Below are 22,435 nucleotides of genomic sequence, written 5' to 3'. Positions count from 1 at the left end.
CCGCAATTACACGGGAATGTTTTCCTAGAGATGTCAGCCTACAAAGGACACAATCTCTCTTCCTCAAATTCCGCCCCAAAATGTCCTTTCCCAACAGCTCTCCTGCCGCTAATACTTTTTTAGTAGATTCTCTCATCAGTGCGTGCAGGAGTGACAGTTTCTACTCCAACAGCGCCAGCATGTATATGCCACCTAGCACAGACATTGGGACGTATGGGATGCAAACCTGTGGACTCCTTCCGTCTCTGGCTAAGAGAGAAGTTAATCACCAAAATATGGGTATGAATGTACATCCTTATATACCTCAAGTAGACACTTGGACAGACCCGAACAGATCTTGTCGAATAGAGCAACCTGTTACACAGCAGGTCCCCACTTGTTCCTTCACTACAAATATTAAAGAAGAAAGCAATTGCTGCATGTATTCCGATAAGAGATCCAAACTCATTTCTGCAGACGTCCCTTCCTACCAGAGGCTGGTGTCTGAATCATGCCCCATTGAGAACCCCGAGGTTCCTGTCCCAGGATATTTTAGACTGAGCCAGACCTACGCCACTGGGAAAACCCAAGAGTACAATAATAGCCCTGAAACGAGTTCAACTGTAATGTTACAGTTAAACCCTCGCGGCAGCTCCAAACCGCAGATATCTGCTCAACTTCAGCTGGAAAAGAAAATGAATGAAAACCCGAACAACCAAGACAGCACCGCTAAAGTCTCTCAAGTGGAAAGTCCCGAGCCCAAGTCCACGTTGCAAGAGGAGCGGAGCTGTCTGCCCGAAGGCTCCGTGTCCAGCCCAGAAGTCCAGGAGAAGGAGAGTAAAGGTCTGTATTACCGAGTTTAAGCCGTGCCGTGGTGTAACTCCAACACGCCAGCACCATAAAGCACGCTCGAATATACTAACGAGCATCACAGCCATCACATTTAATGCTAAGGAGTATCGGGCTGCAGGTGCTGTCTCTCTGAAGATTTTGGCAGGCAAAAATGCTACACAAAACGGTCCAAAGATTTTCCGTAGAGATCTGCCTCTCCCGTGCACGCAGACAGCCTCTGTGATGCGGGGAATATAGCCGTGTGCTCTGTAATGCGCTGCAGCAGCCAAAAGCAGCCCCATACCTCTAAAAAAAGCAGGTCCGGAGGTTGTAAAATACGAGCAGCTCAACTTTTCTCTCGTAGTATTTCGCCTTTTTTTTTTTTTTAATTTTATTTATTTATTTTCCACTGAGCCTTACTGCGGTTTGATTGCATTTAGAGTTAATTACGATCCTCTTAAAATAGTTGAGGAATAGGTGCTACCAGGCTGGGTAAAGTTGGAAAGAAATGCACAATGAAAACAGCAGCCCGCTATCTGCCTGGTCCAAGGGTTGAATATTTCAATGTGATGCTTTAGATAACCTTGGGTTGGTCTCCTAAAGTGCACCAGTATTTTGAAATGCTTTTGAAAGCTAAAAGTGGTAGCACACTGATTTTATTTTCCCTTCTAAAGTGCACTAACGCCTTTCTTTCAAATGGCGTGTATCGAAGAATCCCAAAACGAGAAATTTTCTCTTATCAAAATGTACTTTGCAACCTCTAGGTCGATTTTTACCCTCTGTGTGCATTGAGAATTTCTTTATCTGAATTATATTTAGTAACCCAGGTCTAGCTTGATGTGGGGTAGATTTCTTTCTGGTGGGGAAAAGAAAACATAAACGGAAAATGAAAAAAATTCCAAGACAGGGGGTCGTAATTTCTTGTATATCATTTTGTCTGGGAAATGTCTATATCTGTTTATAGGTGTTCTTGTGTGATTCAGCTGATGTGTGTGGGGATGCTGTTTCAAAATACAGTGTGAGACTGTTTTGTAATTGGAATATTTTCGTGGCAATTGTCGTGGGAGCCCGAGTCGGCCATGGCGAGGCTAGACCCGTTAAGATGCGTCCATAGGGCGGATGGCAGGTTAAATATTGTTGAAATGTTAAACGCCGGCCGAAAACTTGAAAGACCCTTACTGGCAGGAGCAGGAGAGCGGGGTGGCCGCAGGGCAGGGTGCCGTGCTGGGGACAGGCGAGCCCAGCCTGGCAGCAGGTCCCCTCACTGAGCCCACACCTCACCCGAGCGGTGTTTAATGCCCACATCCACCATATCTGCCAGACACTGCAGAGGAGGGGTCATGGCCAAGGGTACACTCTAACAGTCTGAGGTATTTTTGATTTTTTGTTTTCTTCTTCTTTGATTTTGATAGAGGAAATCAAGTCTGATACTCCAACAAGCAATTGGCTAACTGCAAAGAGTGGCAGAAAGAAGAGGTGTCCTTATACTAAACACCAAACACTGGAATTAGAGAAAGAGTTCTTATTCAATATGTATCTCACTCGAGAGCGCCGTCTAGAGATCAGTAAGAGCGTAAACCTCACTGACAGGCAGGTCAAGATTTGGTTTCAAAACCGCAGAATGAAGCTCAAGAAGATGAGCAGGGAGAACCGAATCCGGGAACTGACCGCTAATCTGACCTTCTCTTAAACCCTAACCCCGGGGGGGGCACCAGTGAGGAATGGGCACAGCACCGCCACTTGATAAAGGCAGGAGAGACTCTGGCAAAACCCGGCATTTTCCAGTTTTGTTTTGTTTTGTTTTCTGATAGAATGTGACTCTTCGTCCTTCTTTTAGCGCTGCAAGTGAATATGTATTACTATGATGAGTATATATAAAACCTAGCACGTGTAATTTATTTTTGTTCTCATCGTAATGCAGGGTAACTATTATTGAATATTATCATTTGGTCTTAACTTATTGGAACTGTCGAACATCCAAGCAATGTGACTTTTTCATGTTTTTACTAACAAAATGGTATTTATGTGGGGCTGTTACACGGGCCATAACATTTTGAGTACATTCAATACTTTCAGAAAAAGAGCGGGGGGAAACTGTGGGGGCGGGGGGAAAGAGAAGCACATTATAATGTAACTATCCTCGCAAATGAACTTAGAGATTGTCCTTCGTAAAATGGAATATCTCCTTCTTCTCCATTGTAGACATTTCCTTGTGGTGCATATGTGGAATAGTAGTCGTTCAGCAGCAAATTGTCCTTCTTGTGCATGTTCTGTTTGCATGTATAATGCAATAAACTCTGTAAACTACTGCGGTTCCTTTGGTTTTCTACAACTGTTTAAAGCACGGATGCAGGTTGGTCTCCTGATCTTTCTCTATCAGAAACTTTTTGGACTGGTGTGCCTTTTTTATCATATTCTGGTCTTTGTGTGTGTCTGCCTGGCATTCTTTCTTTTCCTCCATTTTTTTCCCCTTCCCCTTCCCTTTTATTTTTTTTTTTTCTAAGGGGTGGGGTGGAGACTGGGCCGGGAAATGATGTAAACCTAATTAATTTATAAATGTGTCTGTAAACAATTGATTAATTGATAAAATGTTGTGTGCTGTTCACAGTCTGACAAACTGAATGCAAAAAATCCCAAAAAACAAACCAAAACGAAACAAAAAAACCAAAACCAAACCAAACCAAAAAAAAAAAAAAAAAAAAAAAAAAAAAAAAAAAGAGAGAGAGAGAGAGACCGGATAAAATAAGTTATAAAATATTATGACCTAAACTGGACATCCTCATCCAATCAACTCGTACAACTCGTAAATGGTAAGTGATAAAAATATCTTTCTACTACAAGCTGTCAGGAATATGTGTGTCATTTTATTTGACGTTGGTACGTTGATTTAAAAAATATCACTCACTGTGCGCTTACAATGTGCAGACTTTGATTTCTGTCTTTGCTCGCTAAAAAAAAAAAGAAGGAAAAACCAACAAAAACCCTCCATAATAAATGCAAAGCTGGGTATAAGTAAATGTTCAGGAGCTCGGTTTTCGGTCGGCTCAACAGCTTTCAAAAGACCGTGGATGGAAAAAATATTCCTTCCAAATATTCCCAGCATCTGGCGAGGTTGGCTTTTTTTGAGCAGAAACCCTCCCAGGCGTGCTTACAAAAGTACACCAGCCTCTTCAGACCTACTTTTGTCACCCTGCACCGTTTCTGTTTGCTCAGAGATCGTTTTATTTCGCGCAATTCCATTTTAGTAGCACACATCCAGCTAATGACGTTCACGACTCTTAACCCTTTCTGTACACAGCTGAAAAATGGTATTAGCAGGGCTCTGAGCTGGAAGCTGGGGAAGGGCATGTATGCGTGAGAGCGGGTGAATGCCCGTGTGAGCACATTTACTAAGTAGAACTGCAAATAGCTTGCAAATGAACATGACTTCAAATTGAAGTGCAAATACTTGGGCATACTTTCACCTTCAAACGGTACTGGAAAAGTAGCGTGGCTGCTGTTTGGGAAGGGAAACCAGCTTGCTCAAAATCAACGCCCATTTCTCCCCTAAGCTGTTTCTAAATCAAGAAATTAAACTCAAGATAGTGCCAATATTGTGCGACTTGGTGACAGATACTGCTCATAATGCTGTTGGTAGCATTCTGTTTGCTCTTTCGTCGCTGATATTTAATTTAAGCCAGTACTTCCTCATGTGCGCATTTACTCATGGGGAAGAGGTTATATATTCCTCAAACCAAGGCATCATTATTTTGAAACTTCGTGAGCTGCAAGCACCTAGGTACTTCATGCTTGTTCCCATTTCAAAAACAAACAGCAAAACGATGCTCAAAAAACCCCCCAACAAACCCACAAAAAGCCCAAACAAACAAGAAAAAAAAAAACACCAAAAAAAAAAAAAAAACCAACCAAAAAACGAAAACCCCAAACCAGCAAAAGAACCCCAACTCCTCAAATACTGCATACATTCGCACGGCCTTTTCTTTTCCTTTAAAGATACTCGCTACACCACCAAAGAAGTTTCGGCAGTGGGAAGTAAACAGCTGGCTCCTTACCAAGTGTTTAACGTATATAAAAAAGGAAGCTCACTCTAATCTGCCTGCTTCACCAATTTATATCTGTTTGAAGCGAGGGACAATTCTTCACCATACCACAAACCCTGCCTTTAGAAAGCAATATAATTGAAGTTATAAAATCGCAGGAAAAAAATGCTGAAGTCAAAGGATCAAAAAAAGTAAAAAGGGAAAAAAAATAAGGTAAAGGAAAAGGAAAAAAAAAAAAAAGAAAGAAAAAAGGACGAAAACAACCTAGGAGAGTAATAAATCATTAAATAAACAGGAATTTCAGTCCCTTCCTCATAACGGCCCGCGAGTAGGAAGTGTTTTCCCAGCGCTGCTGTCCGTGCCCCGGCGGGCTGTGCTGCGGGCTCGCCACTAACTCTCTGCGTTTCCTCCAGATCCCGACACAGCCACCGTCCCTCGCCCGGGGAAGCAGGCGTGGGCAGAAGACCATGGGTAATCCACTTTTCAATACTAACGGGGCATCGTTTCTCTCGGGCTAGAAAAACCAGGCCGGGAGGGAAGGGTGGGGAGGGAAGGCATGGAAAAGAAAGCAAAGTAGGCAAAAAAATTTCACGTAGGCATTGAACGTGGCTCCCCCTGAACTAGGGGCGGAGGACACAGCTCTGCCGGCGAGCTGGAGTCAGCGACAGCCCCGTGCCCTCCGTGGGCCGGAGCCTGTCCGCCTGCACGGCCCCTGCCCGCGGCCGCCGCTGGCAGCTGCGGGGCCAGACGGCCTCCTCCGGGTTGCCTTTGCCCGCGTCCCTCCCGGGCCGCACTGGACACCTTAAGGGGGGCTCTGTTAGGGCTGTGTAGCCCCAAAGTTCCGCAGATAGAGGAGCATGTGTTCAGCCACACGTCAGTTGTGCTCAGAGACACAGGCTTTGCTGTTTCCCTCCGTCCATTTTATTAGGGACACATTAATCTATAATCAAATACACCTCATAAAATTTTTATTGAAAGGCATAAAATCATTACAGAGGTCTTCCACCTGTTTTAAAACAATACAATGGGCATCTCTTTTTAAAAGTGTATCCTTTCCATGGAAACTTTCTGTCCGGGGGTGGGGGGAGCGGATAATAATACCCGCACATGCTCTGAAATATGGAAGTACCGCAATGTGCTTTTACTGTAACATTTTCCTGTTTTATGAGAAGTCGTTACAGTCCCAGCTTGCGATGGTTTGTTTTTACAGGCAAGAATCCCCCTTTCCCAGCGGGTTCCCTCAGCAGCTTGGAGTGTGATTAGCAAGCCAAGGCTGTTGGATTTATTTAAACACCCTGCCTCTCATTGATTAAGAAATGAATGGCAGAAATCACTCAAAGAAGGTGAAGAAATAGTCCTCACCCGCCGCGGCCGTGGGCTGCCAGCGCGGCCACGCCCGCCGCGCCCCGGGAAGGCAGGGCAGGCAGGCGGGCAGCGAAGGCGGGCAGGGCGGGCGGGCAAGTAGGGCAGGCAGGCAAGCGAGGAGGGCAGGGGAGGGCAGGAAGGGCAGGGCAGAACGGACAGGGCGGGTGGGCAATCGGGCAGCACGGCGGGCAGGGCGGGCAGGGCAGGGCAGGCGGGCGGGTCGCCCCGGCGCGGTGCGGGGGCGCAGGCGGTGCGGCGCACCGTGCGGGGCCGTTGTTGATGATGATTTTTTTTTTTAATCACAGCAGCCCCAGTTTAGCGGATTGATTTACTCACAGTATTGGTAAATATGATCACGTGGGCTCCGCAACCAATGGTTGAGGGTTGCAGTCTGCAAAATACTACGATTGTTCTCCGGGAGGGTATCATATACAGTTAACAGTGTAACCTTTTATATGACTAAGAGGGGAGCCTAAAATGTCGTCTAGTGGCACCATAAGTAACTATTATGTCGATTCTCTCATAGGCCATGAAAGCGAAGAAGTTTATGGGAGTAGATTCGTCCAGGGAGGTCACAGTGCGACCTCCAGGCCATCAGGTGTTGCAGAGAGTTCAGATTTTTCCTCTTGTAGCTTTGCACCAAAATCTACCGTGTTTTCCACCTCCTGGTCCACTGTTCACCATCAGCCGTCTGCGGCAATGACCGGGATCTACCACCCCTATATGCACCAGCCCCACTTAGGGGCAGCCGACGCTGGCCGCTACGTGCGCTCCTGGATTGAGCCCTTCCCTGGCTTCCCGGGTGGCGGCGGCGGCGGAGGCGGCGGCGGCGGCAGCGGAGGCAGCAGCAGCGGCGGCTCCGTGTCCAGCTCCGGCTCCTCCAACGGGCGCCACTACGGAATAAAGCCGGAGACGGGAGCAGCCGCCTCCTCGTCATCCTCCTCCTCTTCCTCCTCCTCCAAAAGGACTGAGTGCTCCTCGTCTCGGGAGTCCCAGGGGATCGGTGTGCCCGAGTACACGTGCAGCTCCTTCCTCCAGGAGCCCCGGGAGAAAGCGCCTGCCGGCAGCTCCAAGGACCCCGCCGCCTGCAGCCACAACCCCAGCCCGAGCAGCGATCTGAAAGAGGAGAAACAGCAGCAACTTGACCCAAGTAAGTAAAAAAGAAAAAAAAAGAAAAAAAAAAAAGAAAGAAGGACAAGAAAAAGAAAATAAATGAAAAAGGCAACCAAAACAAAAATGGGGACTGGGGGAGACAGAGAGGAATAGAGACAGGAATAGGGGCAGAGAGAGAGGGAGAAAGAGAAAGAAAGAGAAGGAAATAGAGAAGGAAGGAAGGAAAGTAAGAAAGGAAGGAAGCAAGCAAGGAAGGAAGGAAGAAAGAAAGAGAGAGAGAGAGAGAAAGAAAGAAAGAAAGAAATTGCCCCTTTGATTTATTGCCGAAACCTGTAAGGCTCGAATGTGCAAAACTGATAGTTTTACTAACCTATAAAAACGTCTAGACGCCTACCCCAGCGCAAGCAGCAACAAGCACCCATAAAAGACTCCACATAACCACCTACCATCAAGACATCATTTGTACAGTAAACAGACTGGGGCATTAAGGCTTTTATGATAATTCCTCCAAAGTTGTGAAAACAGTCCATCCTTCGTTAAATTAATTTAACGACCTTTCTCTCCCTCCCCCCCCCCCCCCCCCGTTCCCTTTATACCTCCCTTCTTCCAGATAACCCTGCAGCAAACTGGATCCACGCTCGTTCAACGAGGAAAAAGCGTTGTCCCTACACAAAGTATCAAACTCTGGAACTGGAAAAGGAATTTCTGTTTAACATGTACCTCACCCGAGACCGCCGTTACGAAGTAGCTAGGATTTTAAACCTCACAGAGAGACAGGTCAAAATCTGGTTTCAGAACAGAAGAATGAAAATGAAAAAGATGAACAAGGAGAAAGGCAATAAAGGAGACTAACGCTGGGGTAGAAACGCAGTTGGGGACTATTGATTTAGTTTTGCGTTTGGTTTTTTTCCGGGGGAGTGTGGGTTTTTGGTTGTTGGGGGTTGTTTTGGTTTTGGGTTGTGGCTGATTGGGTTTTTTTGGTTGCTTGGGGTTGTTTTTTTTTTTGTTTGGTTGCAGTTTTTTGGTTTGGTGGTTTTTTGGTTTTTTTTTTTTGGTAGTTTGGTTTTAGTCTTCCTCTGCACCCTTAGCCCCCCATACATTCCTCCTCCTCCCACGCCGCTCCACCCCAGGGACTTTAAACTTTTTTTTTTTTTTTTTAATAGAAGTGAAACGTGGTCTATGTCAGGTATTTCGGAAAATTTTGTCTTGCTCGACAACGTGTTTTTCAGAGTCTCTTGATACTCCCCTCCTCCTTCCCAGACCATTTAGATGACAATATTGTGAGTGCACGTTAGCTTTGGGAACTCTATCTGATGTTAAATGTTTGACATGTTTCTTAAAAGTGATGTAGACTAGATAGTTATTTTGCCAAAATAAAGGTAAGGAAATTAATTATAATTACGATAATAAAATATATATTAAATTACAGTCGCTTAAATCGATGGGGGTTGTTGTGCTGTCCATGATCTACTAAGAGGAAATCTTTCCCCAAACTTCTGCTTTCTAGGTCTGTATCCTTCGCAATAGATGCCACAGAGAGGCCACGAGCTACTTCCCCCCTCCCTTTAGTGCACTGTTAGGAGGTTGTCTCATCCTCGGAGCCGCTCGCCATAGGCCTAACGCCTCCCGGTCCCCCGGCTAGCTGCCGTCCCTGCCCCCCGGTGACTGTTGTACTAATTAACCGCTCCGTGTCTCGAGCTGCGGACCTGTTGTAATTGTTGTCAGTTATTACACAATAAAGTCTGCCGTGACCGAACGACAGCGCTGCGGTGAGAGGAGAAATCTGTGCGCCCCTCGCGATGTCCCCTGCGCAGCCGGGCCCGCCGCGCAGCCCCCGCGCAGCTCCCGCGGAGCCCCCGCGGGCCGAGCGCGTCCGTGCCGGGCAGGCGGGAAAGGCCGGCCGAGCTGCCGGCCAGCAGCACCGCTGGCACCTTCCCCTGCCTCGCCTGAGCGACATTTGCTGGCAGAGGTCAGTGCGGAGAGGCCGGGTCGGTGCGCCCGCCTCGCCGTCTGTACGTACCTCCGTACCGCGCCTGGGCCTCAGGTACTAGCTCTCTTTCAAACATCAGCGATCCCTTGGGATCATTTAGGAAGTATTTCCACACCGGTCCTCAGGAGCCAAGGAAACACAGTGATGCCCATTAGGTTAAACATGGTTTTTAATCCTATTTTTATTTTTCCTGGTGGGTCGCTTCTAACCTCTGCTTTCTTTAACGGTGAGGCTGGAAGCTCTGTGGGGGGACACGGCTGCTGCCAAACGTTCGGCTTTGTTGGCGAGAGCTCATTTAGCAACTCTCCTCATGCCTTCTGCATTTATAAACACACATGACTTTATCAAGATAATTGAGATGAAGTTCATTGTAAAAAATGCTTTGTTTAAAGAGCAACCATTAAACTGAAGGACCCGTAAATATTTACGAGCAGTTCGGTTAATTCAAGATTAAGGGGAGAGCTGAGAGACCTGGTGTTTAATGTTTTTTACCTCTGTTAAAAAAAAAAAAAAAAAAAAAAAAAAAAAAAAAAAAAGAAGAAGAAGAAAAGAAAGCAAAAGCATGCACTGCCAGGAAAAGGTGTTGCATTGCTTCCCATCCATTGTCGAGAAGATACCTATAATTCTTTTAAAACAGGAAGAACCGTGGTATAATAAAACCATTGAGATGGCTAGACGTCTGGACCTAATGAGTTTACGATATGCTATGGCACTTTTCTTTGAAAGCACCTTATTTTGATGTTTGTGTTTGTTAGGGGGGAAAAAGGCAAAAAATGCAGACAAACTAGGTCTTAAAACCTTGGACTATAAATTTCAATATGTCAGCGTTGGGCCAAGGCAACAGACTCAAAAAGGACCTGAAGGTCACGAAACAGAGATTTTACAAAGTCCACTTATTTGTTGAAATGTATTTTATTGGATATTCTACTGCAATGAATCCTAGGATGCCAGCCTCAATATTTTTGCAAATACCCATAGAGGGGGGTGATCTATAACAACCCGTAAACAGTATTCTAGTACACAAAACTGCATTATGTTGATTCCAGAAGAGACTCTATTAAGAAATCTTCACCAAGCCCACACCATCTTTTTAATATTTTATAGCAGGCAGATTGACACATTTTACCTTGTTAATTTTTTCCCTTTTGTTTACCTGTTTTTAATATTGCGTGCATTTATTTCAAAATGGCAGAAAGAAAACCAAACATCTCAGTCGATGAAATGGAGTTCATCTAAGGAAATTACTCTTAGTGTCAAACAGAATAATTTAACTCCTGCCCGTTGGTTGTGTTAATATATGTTTGCACATATGCACAGTCTCGTGCACACGCATTATACCGAATAATTCACAGGCATTATTATATGAAGGAGGGGGTGAACAAAGATTCATCTTTACTTTCGTTTATATAAATCAATCCATAAATACTTAAAAGCACGGCCAAACAAAATAACATCTTCAATACAAAAATGTGTAACTCTGAAACTACCACACATGGAGATTTCGTGGTGTAATATGTGGGGAAACATGATCGAAAACGCGATAGCAGTCGTCTTCAAAGCTCAGGCGTCTTTCCTGGCTGCCATGTGTAAACGAGGCGCATTCTTTGTATGCAGTTAATTATAGCTCTGGCAAAAAAATAAAAGAGGGTCACCGAAATGTGCTAAGAAAATGGCACTGTAAACTTAACGGGGGGGAGGGGGAGGAGAAAAAAAAAAAAAAAAGAAGAAGAAAATAAAAAAGGAAGAAACCCGACCCCAAACCAGAAAGCAACGGATGTATGGGTCAACACTGGCCCCGCCGGTATTCCGCAGTTTGAGTTTCTGGAGAGCCAGCGGCCGGCGGCGGGGCCGAAGGGCCGCGGGCAGCGCGGGCAGCGCGGAGCGGGGGGCGCTGCCTGCCGCTGCCCCAGCGCACCGCCAGAGAGCGCCCGCGCTCCACCCTTGCGCGGCCGCCGCGCCCCGCTCTGCGCGCCCGCGGCCGGGGGCACCCGCGGTTCCGCCGCTGGCACCGCGGCCCCACGCGGGGGACGGCGCTGGCCCGTGGAATGAGCGCCCTGACGGGATGCCCAGGAGGAGGGGCGGGGGTGTCTGGCACGGATGCGGGAAGCAGCCACTGCCCCTCTGTGCCCCTCCGCAGGGTGAGGCAGTTTCTCTGTGCTGCCGCTCGCCCCCTGCCAGGCCCGGCCTCCTGCCTTCCTGCTGGTCTCTGGCGAAGGGCTTTTGCTGCTGTCTGTCCATGTGTGTGTCCATGTGTGTGCGCCCGGGCCTTTCCCGCCTCCCCCGCCTTTCCCTCTGCTGCACAGGGGTCCCTAAGCCTCCGCGAGTTCCTAAAGGCGTGCGCCACGGGCAGCGGGGCCCCTGCCCGGAGGAGGGTGTCATTGCGGGTACGGGGCCCGTCGGAGTGTTCACATGTGGGGCAGCCGGGCTGGTCAGCGAGACAAAGCGAGTTAATCGGCATGGAGGCGTCGGGGTGGTCGAAGAGTGGGGTGTGATGGGGAAGGAGTCTGAGATGCCTTTTATATAACCACAACTATTTTTTTGTCAGTTCACATCAGACGATCACACGTGGCTCTGGCTGGGCCCATATTATATTTCACCTACATTTTTCGTCTCTCTCCAAAATAGGGCGGACTCGAACTCCTGAGGGTGTCTCTCCGAAAAGCTGATTCCCACTCCAGGACGAAGCGGGAAGGAGAGGACTGGAGACGACGCTTCTCGGGGCATGGGGGCCAGCGGGGGTGGCCGGCCCAAGCGGGGGCAGCGCCGAGCCTGCCGGGCAGCGCTTTTCTTCCTTCCTTCCTCCCGGAGAACAGGGCTCACTTATTTCGGACCGAGTCCCTGAGCGGTGCTAACCGTTCACCCACACATTTTTATTTTTTTCCCCCTCCCTCTCTTTGCCTCGGTAATGACGTCCACCAAGGGTGAAATGATGGAAAGTATATTCATAGGCATGATTTCCATTAAATATCAATTAACCTGGAGCCTCAGCCATGCGTGCACGGCGTCAAGGGTAAATGTGCATCTCATTTCCCAGCGATCGGCTCGCCTGCAAGGAAATGACCCGGAGGGCCCGTTGGCAAGGGGGCCCGCCCGCTGCACACTGCCGCCCTACGGGCACCCCACTGCTCTTGCCTACACCCTGGAGTCCCTGCGATGGGCATCGGCTCCCTCTGAGGGGCTCTGCCCTTGCCGGCCGGCGGTGCAGGCCGCGCTCTGGGCAGTGAAGCCTGGGTGAGCCGGGCGGTGTCGCCCCGGGCAGCGCGCCCGCGGTTATCGCGCGGGATCTGCGCGGCCGCCTCGCCCCTGCACGGCGGGGGTTTCAGCAACTCCTGGCGAGCGCACACCGGAGGGGGGAGCGGGGGTGCCGAGGCCGGGGTGGATCTGGGCAGGGCTGGGCCGGGTTTTTTTCTTGCCCGAGGAGCGGCACATGTAAACTGAAGCCAAAAGTCCCCCCTGAGCTCATGAGCGTGTGTGTGTGTGTGTGTGCGTGCGTGCGCGGGCTGCTGTGTGCCTAATAGGAAATAGTAAAAGCAGTGAGGCAGGTCATTTTGGGAGCGATTATAATCCAGTCCTGGTCACCGCATACACAGAGAGCAGGAGCGGGGAGCGCACGGGCCAGCGACGGCGGCGGCGGCATGAGCGCGGCGTAGAAGCACCGGCGGCGGCGGCGGCGGCGGCGGCGGCGTGAGCAGCGCCCCGTGCCCCCGCCCGCCGCTGCCCCCTCCCCGATGAGCTCCTACTTTGTCAACCCGCTGTACTCCAAGTACAAGGTGGCGGCGGCCGCGGCGGCGGCGGCGGGGGAGGCCATCAATTCCCCGTACTACGACTGTCACTTCGCACCCGAGGTGAGCGGCCGACACGCCGCCGCCGCCGCCGCCGCTGCCGCCGCCGCTCTGCTCTACGGGAACGGCGCAGCCGCCGCCGGCTTCCCGCACCCCGCGCCCGGCGGGGCGGGGGGCGGCGGCGGCGCGGCCGCGGACTTTTACCACCCGGCCGGGGGGAGCCCCACGGCCGCCTACCAGCCACCTCCTCCTCCCCCCGCCGCGCCTCCGCCTCCTGCCCCCTGCAGCGGGGTTACCTGTCACGGGGAGCCCGCTAAATTTTACGGATACGATAACTTACAGAGACAGCAGATTTTTACGACACAGCAAGAGGCCGAGCTGGTACAATATCCTGACTGTAAATCGTCCAGTGCTAATATTGGCGAGGAACCAGACCACTTAAATCAGAGCTCGTCTCCTGCTCAAATGTTTCCCTGGATGAGACCACAAGGTTGGACGCAGTCAAAAATTTGCTTCCATCTCACGTCTGAGTTTGAAACTTTCTTTTCCTCCTCCTGCTTCTTTCTCGCTGACTCTCGCTCCCTGCCTCTGTCTCCCCCACTCCCTACCTCTCTCACCGCGATTCCTATCACCGCGGTGGCTTGCGATAATAAAGGGATGCAGTAAGCAAACAGAAACCTCTGCAGCAGGCAGCTGCCAACCCAAGAGTAGCCTTTGAGACGCGTCTCGGACTCTGAGGTGCAGCTGACACGCTCGCCTGTCTCCCGTCGCCGCTGCCTGAACGGGAAGGGTGCAGGGTCGGGAAGGGGGTGGTATACAAGATGATAAAGTGACCCCGCAACATCCTATGCAGAGAGACAACTGAGGCGCTTCGTGCATTTACTATCGCTGTGTTTCTCTCACTCGTGTGTAAAGCTCTAGACTCCTCTCTGCTCTGTGCTTTCTCTCCCTGCGGTTCTGTGGGGCTTCTCTCGAGGGATTCCAGAGGGACCGGAGTCCTCGCTGCCTGCCTGTGCCTTGTTTTGAACGGCCACACCAATCTCCAAATCCCTATGTTTTTGTTTTAAACAGCAGCGCCGGGTAGGAGGAGAGGAAGACAAACATACAGCCGATTCCAGACTCTAGAGCTGGAAAAGGAATTCCTATTTAACCCCTATCTGACCAGGAAGAGAAGGATCGAGGTGTCCCACGCACTAGGACTCACCGAGAGGCAGGTAAAGATCTGGTTTCAGAACAGGAGGATGAAATGGAAAAAAGAGAACAACAAGGACAAATTCCCCGCTTCCAGACAGGAGGGAAAGGAAGGGGAGGCCAAAAAGGAAGCACATGATCTGGAAGAAGACAGAGCTGAAGGCCAGACGAATTAATTTTTGCCCCAAAAGTCTTCGTGAAAGTCAATCAAAAATAACCAGTGCTAAAGCCCGAGATCTTGGTTCATCTACCCCTGTACGTGATCTTGTCCTGAGACGAGTGACCCCATGTCCCTCCGTTTGACATTTCCCTGCTTCGGGTGCTTCACTTGTTTGTGCTTTTATTTTGTTTATAAGCGTATCCAGAATGATCTCTAGATTTAACTTTTCATCTACTTATTTTTTTCAAATGTGATACAGAGTTTGTAGCAATAAATTTCTAATGATATATAAATATATATATATATTTGCAATCTTAAAAGACGGTGATTGTGGGAAACGACATAAACTTCCTAATAATAAATATCAATAAGCAAGACATTTAATAACGCTTTATTAATCAAGACAAGTGCACTTGTATTATTTTAATTCTTGTTCTTATCTTATGTTGAATAAATTAAATAAATTTAATAATCTTGAAGAAAATATCTTAGAAATATATTTAACCTTCTTTTATAATATTTGATTAAAATAAACCGAATTTATTCAATTATAAAATGTATCGGCTTCCCTATATCTCTTTTGTAATCCACTCCTCAAGTAACCTTCAGAGTTTCCACTGGTCTGGGCTAACTCTCCCCTGATCCTTTCCCCCGTCTCTCCTCCGATGTTGGGTGTTTCTGTGGGGTCTGGGAATGGCACATTGCGTATAAAACCTGCTTTTGCTCCCTGCCACGAGTTCTGTGGGGCTGTGGTCCAAGCAGCGGCCAGCGGGGACTGCGGCCCCACCTGCGAGCTGAGTCCAGGCTACGGGCCGGCCCGGGGAGCCCCCGACGTTTGCGCCTCGGCCTTGCTTTCGCCTTTTCCTGTCCCCTACCCCGGGCTGAGGGGCGGCAGTGCAGGGGACCACTGCCGGCAAACACGGCCCTTTACCCTGGGGAGCCATTTGCTGCCAGCCCGGCTTGGAGGGAGACGAGTCCGGAGAGCATTCCGGCCCCACGCCATCCCCAAGGGCTGCTCCAACCGGTGTGGGGCCTCCAGCCCCGCCACGCAAACCACGCAAACCACGGCCAAAACGGGCCCAGCCTCCCCCGAGGATGGCTGACAGGCAGAGAAATGCAAAGCTTTTGCGACCTTGCGTGGGGTTTCCCGGGGGCTGTAATTCCTAGGAGTCCCAAACCATGCACAGACCGAGAGAAGGATGTTTCCACCACTAAATATTATCATATGATGTGTTTCCCAACGGAGGCTGCAGCTGGTGAAGACAGAATCTGCCTCACGGTTCCCGGAACCACGGGAGGAAAGGTCCGCTCTGATTAGCACAACAGTTTAATTTTTCCCTCCATCTCCCCTCCCTACTCTTGCTCCCGCTCCGCGGTGGGGTCCTGCAGAGCATGGTATCAAACAGGACGGCCGAGAGCAGTCCTTTTTAGGAGTAGCAGGCAGAGGGTCGAGGGATGAGGTATAAATCCCCACCAAGATTTCTGCGTCATTTTTTCCCTGCCGGCTGACGCTCCCTCGAGTAATGGCTCCGTGAAGGAAATCGAATGGACGCGACAGAAACTGCGACAAACACGACATATAATTCTATTATCTGCCCAGAAACGAGCGCGATCCCGACGAGGCCGGGGCTGAGCCGAGGCCTTGCTCGGAAAATCACAGCCAGGTTTTCGAGGAGGTGCCGCCCGCCGCTCTGTCAGCCCGCCGCTGGGCCCTTCTCTCGCATCCACCGCTTCGCTCCCGGGAATACACCCAGCACGGCGAGAACCGCCGTCCACGGGGATGGGCCTTGTAGGGCGGGTTTGGCTCATTTCGCTTCCCTTCCTCTTCCCCGCTCCCCACTACCGAGGCAGGCACGTTTCTACGGCTGCAAAGCGCCAGCTCGGGAGGGAGGCACGAGCAAGCGGAGCTATTGTTCTTGGTTTTATTTTAATCGCCTAGTTGGCTAAAGGTTGTAAACAAGGGGAAGCTGCAACAAAGCGGTGAAGTAAACATTTTTGCTGCATGGATTTGCATAAATACACGGGTATCCCTAGCGTCAAGGGAGGATGTGGGGCTGGTGGCTGCGCGTTTAAAGTAAGCCAGTGGCCCGACGCGCAAAACCCCCTCGCTTTCCAAAACAATACTCGTGCTAGTGGCACCGGCATATTTGGTCTCTGGGCAGGAAAAGCCTCTTGCCTTTGCTGCGCTAGCGGCGGAGGCTGGACTCAACACGGTTCTGGCGGGCCTTGCTGCGGGGAAACCGTGCTGGTGCCTCCCGCTGCCATCCCGGGCTGCCCGCGAGGCGAAGGCACGTCGAAGACCTTCACATACCAGCGGAGCACTCCTTAGGCTAGTATTTGTCCTGAAAAGAGCTGCTGCGCTGCTGCGGTAGTTGTTTTTAATTACCAGACAAAGAGAATAAAATTAAAATATTCCTGAAGAAGTTTCCGTTAGCGTTGCTCTCCTAGGACCGACTGGGAACGCAGCCACGCAGGCAAAAACTGACTTCCCTGAGCGCACATGATTGGCGAAGGCCTACTGGTAACTGGAATCGCCCCTGTCTTACTCATTAAGAAAAACAAACGTCGCTGTAGTTGTTAAGGTATTTAGCACCGCAGCCTGGCATCTGAATCTCTCCCTTGGTCTTACTTGGAAACTTGCTAAGAAAAAAAGAAAACCGAGTCAGGAATTGACCCATGCGGCCACCGAGACCCCTGTAAAACCGGAGGCATCGGACTTCTGGCAAGGAAAAGCCGTAGCTGCTAGGGTTGCGGCGGGAGCGGCGGCAGGAGGCCGCCTGAGGCGGCCACAGAGGGATGTACCGCGCTTTTGGTTTCCGCGGAATTTCTCCGTTCCCTTGAGGAGCAGCTCAGCGCGGCCGCGAGTGCTGCAGAGACACCAAGAAAGTTGCCATTGCCTCCTCCGAGACAATATTCAAAGGTGTGCAACTTCCTGAAGCAGCGTGCTAAAAAGATCCAACATCGATCTTAGGCGCGTTTACTTTTGTTAGCAGTTACAATCAGCACGGAGGTCACGGATTGAGGGCTCTGGCTATTCCCTGAAACAAAACTTGAGCAAGAAACATCCACAGTACTCCGTCTCCGAGCCGAGTATTCCTTGTGGACACAGGCCCATTTAAAATTTTTTAGAATACTTTCTAGGAATCGGATTTTCCCTGTTGGTGCACCGGGAAGGTTTTATCGGGGGCGGAGGCAGCCTGCGCTGGGCGCGGTGACAGTGCCCGGCGCAACCTGCGGGAACCGCACACTGCGGGGTGGGGAAGAGGCTCGGACTATTTTTATGTCGGCGACGGCTTCCGCTTCAGTAGTGGGCGCTAAAGCAGATGTGGTTTCTTTTAGTGCCCGGCGGAGCGGTGGAGAGGGGTGGGAGAAGAGGGTGGGAATGCGGGTTAAGCCCTCTTTCGTTTGGCAAGAAACGGATCCTTCAGCACAGTGCCCTGCCTCTCTTTATGCGGCTCCTCGACCGCTTGCCCCTCTCTCCGCGGCCCACGCGGATCTCCCGCGTCCCGGCCGTGCTCACGGGACTCCGCCACCGCGCCCGTGGCGCGCAGGCCGAGGGCAGGCGGGACCGAAGCCTCAGTAAAAGAGTAGCGCGCAGGCGAAAGAAACATGGCGCTGGGAAGCAGTATGTGCAAAATCCGCAAGGAATTGCAGTAAATTCCTTTTTGTTTGAAGAAAATTTACAACTTGGTAATAGACCTTTTTATGACCTATTTGGGCTCGTCATTGGCTGCGGCTGGTCATGTGCAGGCAGCGAGCGCTTTCATGGCCTTTTCCTGATTTCCCTGGCGAATTTCCCCCTGCATTCTGCCTTCAGAGAGCCTCAGCCCCTCTTTTCCTAACCTTTGTCTAGGCTGAGGTGTATGGCAGTCGCCCGCATGTTTGTGCCCCGCTTCCCCAAACCCGCGGCCGGTCCCGTCGCCGCCGCACTGACACTTCCCCGGCCCCGCGCCGCCTCCTCTCCCGCGCCCACGGAGGGATGCGCGGAGACCCGCGCCCGCCGCCGCACCGCCTGCAGCCCCTCGCTCTTCTCCCACCGCCCGATGCCCCCGCTGCCGCTATCTCCTCCGGCACACGGATTGCTACGAGGGTGCAAAATGGATTACAGCGACCCTCCCGGGCTTCTCCGCAGGCGGGCAATTCCGCGAACTGGTAAGCACTCAGTTCCCCTCGGGCTGGTCGCCGGTACTCCGCGATATGCGGCACGGCACCAGCTCCCCTGTCCTCCTGCCCCTGTTCGTCACCTGTCCCTCGAAACCCCTTATTCTTCCTTTTATTATTGCTATTACTATTTTTACCGCTATGACTGTTGCTGTTGTTATTGCTATGGTAATTATCGGTGGTGTTACTATTATTAATAGTGGTTGTGGGCATACCGCAGAGTGAGAGCTGCTGTTGCGCGCGGTCTCTCACAGAAAATGTGCCGCGGGCCACGATGTCTCGGTGTTCCGCGGTGAGGGGCGGAAGCCTGGGGTGCAGTGCGCTCAGGCAGTGCCTCTCCAGCCGGTGGGGTTTCTTCCAATATAAGGCCCTCTGGTTTTGGGATACTTTCCCCCCTGCCAGCCTGAAGCGTGCTGTGGCGATGCTCTGGTTTGTTTTCCCCATGGCGGAAGGGCGGTCGCGTAACTTTAAAGCTTAACAGGTGTTTTCGCAGGAGAATCGGGGTCAGTGCTCCCGCGGGGGCGGAGGGCGCGGGGCGGCTCCGCCGAGCCGGTCGAGCCGGGGGCTGTGCCCGGGGCCAGCCTCGGGAGCCCCCGCCTGCCCCGCCGGGACGTTTTCTCACATCCTTGTCCCGCTGCAGCGCGGAGCCAGGGCAGCGGATCCGAGCTGCCCGGTGGGCAGCACACGGGCCGGGCTCGGCAGCCGGGCAGCGCGGGGGCGGCTGCGCCGAGCCACGGCCAGGAGCGCACGCCCGCGGTACGGCTCCTTACCCACGTGGAAATCATCGCGGGCTAAATGGGGGACGAGTTCTCGAAAATAACCCAGCAACAAATCCCCGGGTTTATTTTGAAATACGTCGAGGAGATGGAAGAGTTATATAAACTATACCTACGTTACCTATATATGTATATACATCCTTATTCACATTGCCTATATACATATATATATGTATTTACACATCTATTTCTCTCTGTAGAACACATATTCATTGTAAGTACGCATTTGTGAACGTATATATGCTTTACTCATCTCATCTTAATTTTCAAGCTGTTAGTGCACAGTAGAAAATCCGTCGTTTGGTATTTAGCGTTCACATCGACGGTCGGTGGTTGCAGTGCACCGTGCTGTCGCACTGCAGGAATTTACTGACTCGCCATTTACCCCAAAAGCAGCCAGTTAATTAACGGTGAAGCAAAACGCCTGACTAAACCATACACAGTGAGGGTGGAAAGATGCGAGTCATGCCCCGGATACATATTTTGAAGCCATAGAAGGAGTTGTTCTTTAATCCACCCCCGAGCACCCCCCCAGCCTGCTAAGCCCGAGCCCCGCTACAGTAAGCGGTAAGATCCCTGTCCCCCACGCTTTGCCTGTTTGCACTAGCTGGCCGCCCTGCGCTCCTGAAGGACTTGGGGATTATTTGGGACGATTCGTTTTCAACATAGCAACAGTCTTCAAGAGTAACGTGGAAAATATGTGCTGCGTTAGGTTTCACTCTCAGAATCCCTCCTAGGTGACACAGTAATTATAGCTACTTGTCTATAAATCTCTCCAAAAACTTCGGAAAATCTCGTCCTTGAGCTGTTTTGAAATTATTTGCAGCCTGGGGAAAAAGAAGAAAACAAAAGCAGGATGTTCTAACGAATTCTAATGTGCATGTGTGTGTCTGCAGGTCCGTCTGCTGACACATACGGATACACATATGCATTTATGATTCCACTGGTTTGTGTGGGAGTTCGGCTTTTTTCTAAAGGGCTTCCTTCCTTGTTTGCTTTTGTTCTTATTTTTTTTTTCCTGATGCATTTATTTATTTATTTATTTATTCTTTTTTATTAATATTCAAGTACACATAGGTCTGTTTATGCTCTTAAACATACCTATGGAATTGTAAGTATTCATAGCAAATAAACACGCGTTTATATATATGGCACATACATATATATTTATATGTACCTGTTTATATATACATGGAACATATGAGGATTGTATTTTATATCTATTTATACACCTATAAAACGTGGTATGAGTATAGATGTGTCGGTGTGCTGAAATTTTTGGAGCACAGGATTCACAGTCACATTTCTCGCACTTGCTTCGTTTCCCGATGTGTTCGACAGAATTTATGACTCATCTCCTTTTTTTTTTTTTTTTTTTTTTGTGTTGGAAGGAAAGAGCCGATTCCCAGACCACTCTTTACTGACGCACGAGCAGTATAAAAACACCATCACAAAGCAGCTGGCAGGAAGCGGCAGCCTTGTCTCCCTGGCAGTGCCGGGGTACCGCTGGCACTGGCTGCCATTTGGGAAGTCACATTGGGCTCTTGCTTAGCTGCTGCAGGTTGCCTGGAAGAGAAGCGCAGCCTGTGTTCCCCGAGTCTGGCAGGGCTTTGGTGCAAGGAGGGGAGGCGATGTAAACTGCGGACCCGGGAAACCCGATAAGATTAGGCAAAGATATACACGTTGGTTTTGCGTTCTTAAGAACTGAAAATCCCGTCGATTTATTTTCTCGTTCCTCAAACAAATATAATTCCCACGGGATGTTTTATGAGAGCTTGGGACAGAAAAAAAAATCCGAACAAAGACGGTATTTCACCCCTCGGTTGGCAGGCAGCTGTTAAAGGTATTTACTGCTCTACTGCAGTGCGGCACTCAATGCTGCTGGATGAAGCGGTAGAGGAAAAAACAGGAAGCGAAAGGAAAAGATGAGGCGCAATAAACATTGCAGCAGGTCGCAGAGGCCGGGCGGGGCGCGGAGGAAGGGTCTCTGCGAGAGACAAGAGGCAATAAAGTGCATTCAGCGGCAGCAGGCTCTGCCCAAACTCAGCACTCGCCTCCCATCACCCGCGGGGGAGGGGGCGGCGAGAAGGGGAGGCAGCTCGCAATGCCCACCCAGTGCCCCACGCCGGGAGCCATCCGAGCTGGAGCCATCCGAGCTGGAGCCTGCTCGAGTGCAGGGCGGCGGGGGTCACCTCAGCCGCCCGGCCGGCCCCGCCGTCGTGGCCCGGCTCCGCCGCCTCCGTCCGCGTGTGGGCGCACGCCCCGACGGGCCGGGACGCGGTCACCTGCCCGCGGCTCCCGCCCTCAGGGCCGCCGGGCCGGGCCGTGGAGCGACCGCCGGGGGCGCGACAGGCCCCGGCCGCCGCCACCAGCCCTCATGTCTCCACGGCCTCTTCCAGGAGAAGGCGCTGTAGGACAAGCCTGGCCACTCTCCCCTCCGCGGGGCGAGGGGCCCACCGCCCCGCCGGCAGCTTCCCCCACTGCCCGCCGGCCCACGGAAGAGGCCCACCGGCGGGCGGGGGCATGGGCAGGGCTCCACCGCCCTCCTCGGGCGTCTCCAGCCTCGACCCAGTTGCCCCACTCCCTCCAGCTCCGCGGCCTCCCGTCTCACCCGGGTCCGCAGACCCTGGCGCGCCCCGGTGCGCGCCCTCCCGCTCTCCCTGCTTAACCCGCAGTGCCGCGGGGCTCCCCTCGTGTGCCCCGCTGCCCTCCCGGTCACCAGCCCGCCCTTTGAAGTCGGGCACCCGCCTCTTCCCTCCCTGTCCCTTTGATGCGGGTGCCAGAGCACCCTCCTTCCCGCCGGCTCCCTTCCCGCGGGCAGAGCCCCCAGGCCCCGCACATCCACCCTTGCCTCCTGCAAGCCGGGGCGCAGCAGAGTTCCCTGCCTCCGCCTCACCTGTTGCCTGCAGGCTTCACCTTCCCAAACCGTGCCCGGACACGACCCTGGCGGCACCCACCCTCACGGGCCGTGCCTACCCCGGCGAGACGCTCCCACGGCCCCCGGCCTCCCCTCCCTGCCCCGCACTCCTCGCCCTCTTCCCCCGCGG

General features: G+C 51.4%; 4 protein-coding genes and 1 long non-coding RNA gene across 7 annotated transcripts in view; 4 read left to right on the top strand and 1 right to left on the bottom strand.

The window, feature by feature from the left end:
• On the top strand, positions 1-3,117 carry HOXD10 (homeobox D10). The gene is made up of 2 exons (XM_069020589.1): positions 1-822; positions 2,223-3,117. The coding sequence occupies exons 1-2, from the start codon at positions 81-83 to the stop codon at positions 2,498-2,500; spliced, it is 1,020 nt and encodes a 339-aa protein (XP_068876690.1). The 5' UTR covers positions 1-80; the 3' UTR covers positions 2,501-3,117.
• A 357-nt stretch (positions 3,118-3,474) lies between these two features.
• Positions 3,475-9,089, top strand: HOXD9 (homeobox D9). 2 transcript variants are annotated; one of them, XM_069020590.1, is made up of 4 exons: positions 3,475-3,620; positions 5,264-5,321; positions 6,742-7,365; positions 7,939-9,089. In XM_069020590.1, the coding sequence occupies exons 1-4, from the start codon at positions 3,618-3,620 to the stop codon at positions 8,178-8,180; spliced, it is 927 nt and encodes a 308-aa protein (XP_068876691.1). In that variant the 5' UTR covers positions 3,475-3,617; the 3' UTR covers positions 8,181-9,089. The 2 variants fall into 2 exon arrangements, with proteins under 2 accessions (XP_068876691.1, XP_068876692.1); XM_069020591.1 differs by lacking the exons at positions 3,475-3,620; positions 5,264-5,321 and having other exon boundaries at positions 6,426-7,365.
• Positions 8,268-21,568, bottom strand: LOC138112945 (uncharacterized). The gene is made up of 2 exons (XR_011151927.1): positions 18,828-21,568; positions 8,268-10,944 (listed from the first exon to the last, which is right to left on the bottom strand). It is a non-coding gene; the product is annotated as an uncharacterized lncRNA (long non-coding RNA).
• HOXD8 (homeobox D8) lies at positions 12,981-14,634 on the top strand. Of its 2 annotated transcripts, XM_069020593.1 has the most exons (3): positions 13,020-13,163; positions 13,443-13,590; positions 14,172-14,634. In XM_069020593.1, exons 1-3 carry the CDS (start codon positions 13,047-13,049, stop codon positions 14,465-14,467), a joined length of 561 nt encoding a protein of 186 aa, XP_068876694.1. In that variant the 5' UTR covers positions 13,020-13,046; the 3' UTR covers positions 14,468-14,634. The 2 variants fall into 2 exon arrangements, with proteins under 2 accessions (XP_068876693.1, XP_068876694.1); XM_069020592.1 differs by having other exon boundaries at positions 12,981-13,590.
• Positions 18,527-22,435, top strand: part of HOXD3 (homeobox D3) — a 30,651-nt gene continuing 26,742 nt past the window's right edge. Inside the window, exon 1 of the mRNA XM_069020586.1 lies at positions 18,527-18,603. The gene's annotated coding sequence lies outside the window, so the exon portion shown is untranslated. The remainder of the gene's footprint in view (positions 18,604-22,435) is intronic.

This window comes from Aphelocoma coerulescens, chromosome 7 (genome assembly GCF_041296385.1).
Source record: "Aphelocoma coerulescens isolate FSJ_1873_10779 chromosome 7, UR_Acoe_1.0, whole genome shotgun sequence".
NCBI lineage: Eukaryota > Metazoa > Chordata > Aves > Passeriformes > Corvidae > Aphelocoma > Aphelocoma coerulescens.
Note: the sequence above shows the minus strand (reverse complement) of the source record. Positions and strands in the feature narration are given on the sequence as shown.